The following is a 3,318-nucleotide window of genomic DNA, read 5'->3' as shown; positions in this document are numbered from 1 at the left end:
GCATAGCCATTATGCCAACTGCTGGTCCCAAATAAAATACTTCTTTAAAAAAAAAAAAAAAAGATACGCATACAGTTCACCTATTTGAAGTGTATAGTTCAGTTCACAGATATATATAAGCATCACTGTCAGTTTTAGAATATGCTATCACAACAGTTCATTCTTTTTTTAGAATTATTTAATTTAATTTTATTTATTCATTTATTTTGATTTGACTAGAGAGAGACACAGAGAGAGATAAAGTGAGAAAGCAAGCCATCAGGTCTGGAACTCAAACCACAGTTGGTCACGTGGGATGTCCAGCGCCTTAACAACCACACCATCTGCTGGTCCCACACAACAGTTAATTCCTTTTTTAACTTTCACTTAATTCTTAGAACTTTAATTTTTTACTATTTTAACCATTTTTAAGTGTAGAACTCTGTGATATTAAATATTCACAATGTTGTACATCTACCATCACTATCCATTTCTAAAACTTTCCCCTCATTTTAAACTAAAACTCTTACCTATTAAACAATAACCTGTTAAACACTCCTCCCTTCTCCCAGTTCCTGGCAACCACATTCTACTTTCTATCTCAATGAGTTCGAGATAGAAAGATACCTTGGATAAGTAAAATCATGTATTTGTCTTCTGTGTCTGATTTATTTCATGTAGCATAATGTCTTCAAGGTTCGTTCTTATTGTAGCCACCAGAATTTCCTTCCTTTTTAAGGCTGAATAATACTCCATTGCATATATGTATGTAAAAATGTATGTATTTTTTTTTCACAAGAGTTTTGCCAGAGAAAGACAGAAAGAGATAGAGAGGGAAAGTGAGAAAGCAAGCGACCAGGTCCGGAATTCGAACTGTGGTTGGCCACGTGGGAATTCCAGTACCTTAACCACCACACCACTGCTGGCCCCTCCATTGTATGTATATATCTGTATTAAATGACTGTGCCAATCACATAATCAGTAACTGGTGGGAGCCCAACTCCAAATCCCACATTTTCACAGTGTAAAGTGTCTTTAGATAGTGGCTCTTATACATAAATGTGCATAAGACTTCTCTAAGAATATCTCTTTGATCCAGCTAGTGGAGTGATGGTTAAGGCAGCAGGACCCCAAATGGATAACTATGTGGTTTGAGTCCCAGACCTGGCTACTTGAAAAAATACATCAGGCACATGTGTGTGCACTGCCAAAAATCCCAAGAGGAGAATGGAAGAGAAGGGATTGTGTCACGACAATACCCCATGAGGGATGCTTTCTCACTTTCCCTCTCTCTATGCCTTCCTTCTCTCTATGTCTGTCTGTGTCTCCGGTGAGGGTACATGTCCTATAGCAAGTTTAAACAAAAAAAGAATGTCTGTTAAAAACGTGGGTTTGGGGTCAACTGGTGGTGCAGTGGTTAAGATGCTGGGTCCCACATGGCCAACTCCGTAGTTTAAGTCTAGGACTTGGTGGACTAGTAAACACATGGGCCTAAAAATCCCAAGAAGAGAATGGAGAAGGGACTGTAGTGTGGCCATCCCACCTGCAGGAGTCATTTCTCACTTTCCTGTCTCTCTTCTCTCTTTGGTGAGTGCACTCATCCTATAGCAAAAAATCATTTTTAAAAAATGTGAATTTGGAGGCCCTACCACCAGCTATTCTGTTTTAGGGGTCAAACAGGCCCATGTGTTTGAATTTCTAGAAACTCACCCACCATGCTTTTGAAGCAGGTGATTGGCAACCACACTTGCAGAAATATGCAAGCCCTGGAGACAGTCACCATGTGAGGCACGACATGGTGGGGCATGCATGACCCTGAGGCTCTACGTTTAAGTTGTGCAGAACAAGTAATATAGTGACATTGATCTTCAAGGAATTGCCTGTATAGAAAAGATACTTTCTTATCTGGAAGCAGCTATTCAAAGGAACAGAAAGGGAGGAAGAAGAAAAAGAGAAAGATCTAAACAATCTATTCCATAGAAAATAAATAATCCTAGGGCCAGTAGGTGGTGTGGTGGTTAAGGCACTGAATCCCACATGGCTAGCTCTGCAGTTCAAGTCCAAACTCAGTGTGGCTTGGAAGTCATTTTGGATGTGTGCATGTGTGCCCCAAATCCCAAGAAGAGGATGGGGAGAAGGGGTTGTGGCATGGACCTGAACTGGATGTTGATTTCTCACTCCCCCCCCCTCTCTCTCTCCCCCCCAGGTGAGCACACACATCCTATGGCAAAAAAAAGAAAAAGAAAGAAAAAGAAAAAGAAAAAACTTCTGCCCTTAACTACCAGTCATAATCCTAACTAGCCTTAGGGCCAGCAGGAAGTATGGTGGTTAAGGTGTTGGACTTCCACATAGTTGACTGTGGTGCAAATCCTGGACCTGGCAGCTTGCTTTCTTACTTTCTCTCTGTCTCTAGTGAGCGTATGTGCCCCATAGCAAATTAATAATAATAATAATATCCTGGGACCAGCAGTTGGTGTAATGGCTATGTTGCTGGATTCCCATGTAGTCGACCATGGTTTGAGTCGCGGACCTGGTGGCTTAAATTCACGCCGAGCGTGTGTGTGTGGGTGCCCAAGATCCCGAGAGGAGAATGGAGGAGAAGGGATTGTGGCGTGGGCATCCCCCCTGGGGGATAATTTCTCGCTTTCTCTCTGGAGCGCAGGCGCTCTATAGAAGAAAGCTCTCTAATCATCATCATCATCATCATCATCATAATATCCTAACTATCTTGGACACCCTTTTGTGTATCTCTCAGCATTTAGCACATGGACATTTGATACCTGCAAAGGGGACTCAATCTCTGTATATTCTGGAAGTGGGGAGAGGGACTAGAGTTGGGCTCTTTGTTTTACAGACAGAGGTAGACAGGTGGTGAAATGCCTAACCCGGAGTGAGTCACAGGTGAAGCCAGGTGAAGCCAGGATCAGAATGTGAGATCACTACTTTCCCAGGCCTGCTTGTTGGGTCCTGCGACATGCAGCTTCCCTAGCTCAGGATGGTGAGCACAGGCTTTCCACAGGTCTGGCAGGCTCTGCAGAAGCCAGGAGTCATAGGATAAGCAAGCTTTCTCCACAAGAGACCAAGCATTCTTCTTGCCAGGAAAATGCCATTGTGATTTAAATTGGATGTTAGGACAAGTAGGTGAGCTGAAGAGGCAAAATACACATTGACATGAAAGAAAATGAAGAAAAAGGTGCCCCTTGCAAACACAGTATGCTTATTCTGCAACTAGAAGATGAAATGAAGGGTCAGCAGATGGTGTGGTGGTTAAAGGTGCTGGACTCCCACGTGGTTGAACACAGTTCAAGTCCCGGACCTGGCAGCTTGCTTTCTCTCTTT

The 3,318-nt window shown here is 42.8% G+C and overlaps 1 protein-coding gene across 1 annotated transcript in view; it reads right to left on the bottom strand.

Annotated features, from left to right (window-relative positions):
• Positions 1-2,902: 2,902 nt before the first annotated feature.
• The window catches only part of DRC8 (dynein regulatory complex subunit 8), a 102,018-nt gene continuing 101,602 nt past the window's right edge, over positions 2,903-3,318 (bottom strand). The window contains exon 11 of the mRNA XM_014591104.1: positions 2,903-3,125. Coding sequence (XP_014446590.1) covers positions 2,903-3,125 — 223 coding nt within the window. The remainder of the gene's footprint in view (positions 3,126-3,318) is intronic.

Source organism: Tupaia chinensis, unplaced genomic scaffold (genome assembly GCF_000334495.1).
Source record: "Tupaia chinensis unplaced genomic scaffold, TupChi_1.0 Scaffold000532_1, whole genome shotgun sequence".
Classification (NCBI taxonomy): domain Eukaryota; kingdom Metazoa; phylum Chordata; class Mammalia; order Scandentia; family Tupaiidae; genus Tupaia; species Tupaia belangeri.
Note: the sequence above shows the minus strand (reverse complement) of the source record. Positions and strands in the feature narration are given on the sequence as shown.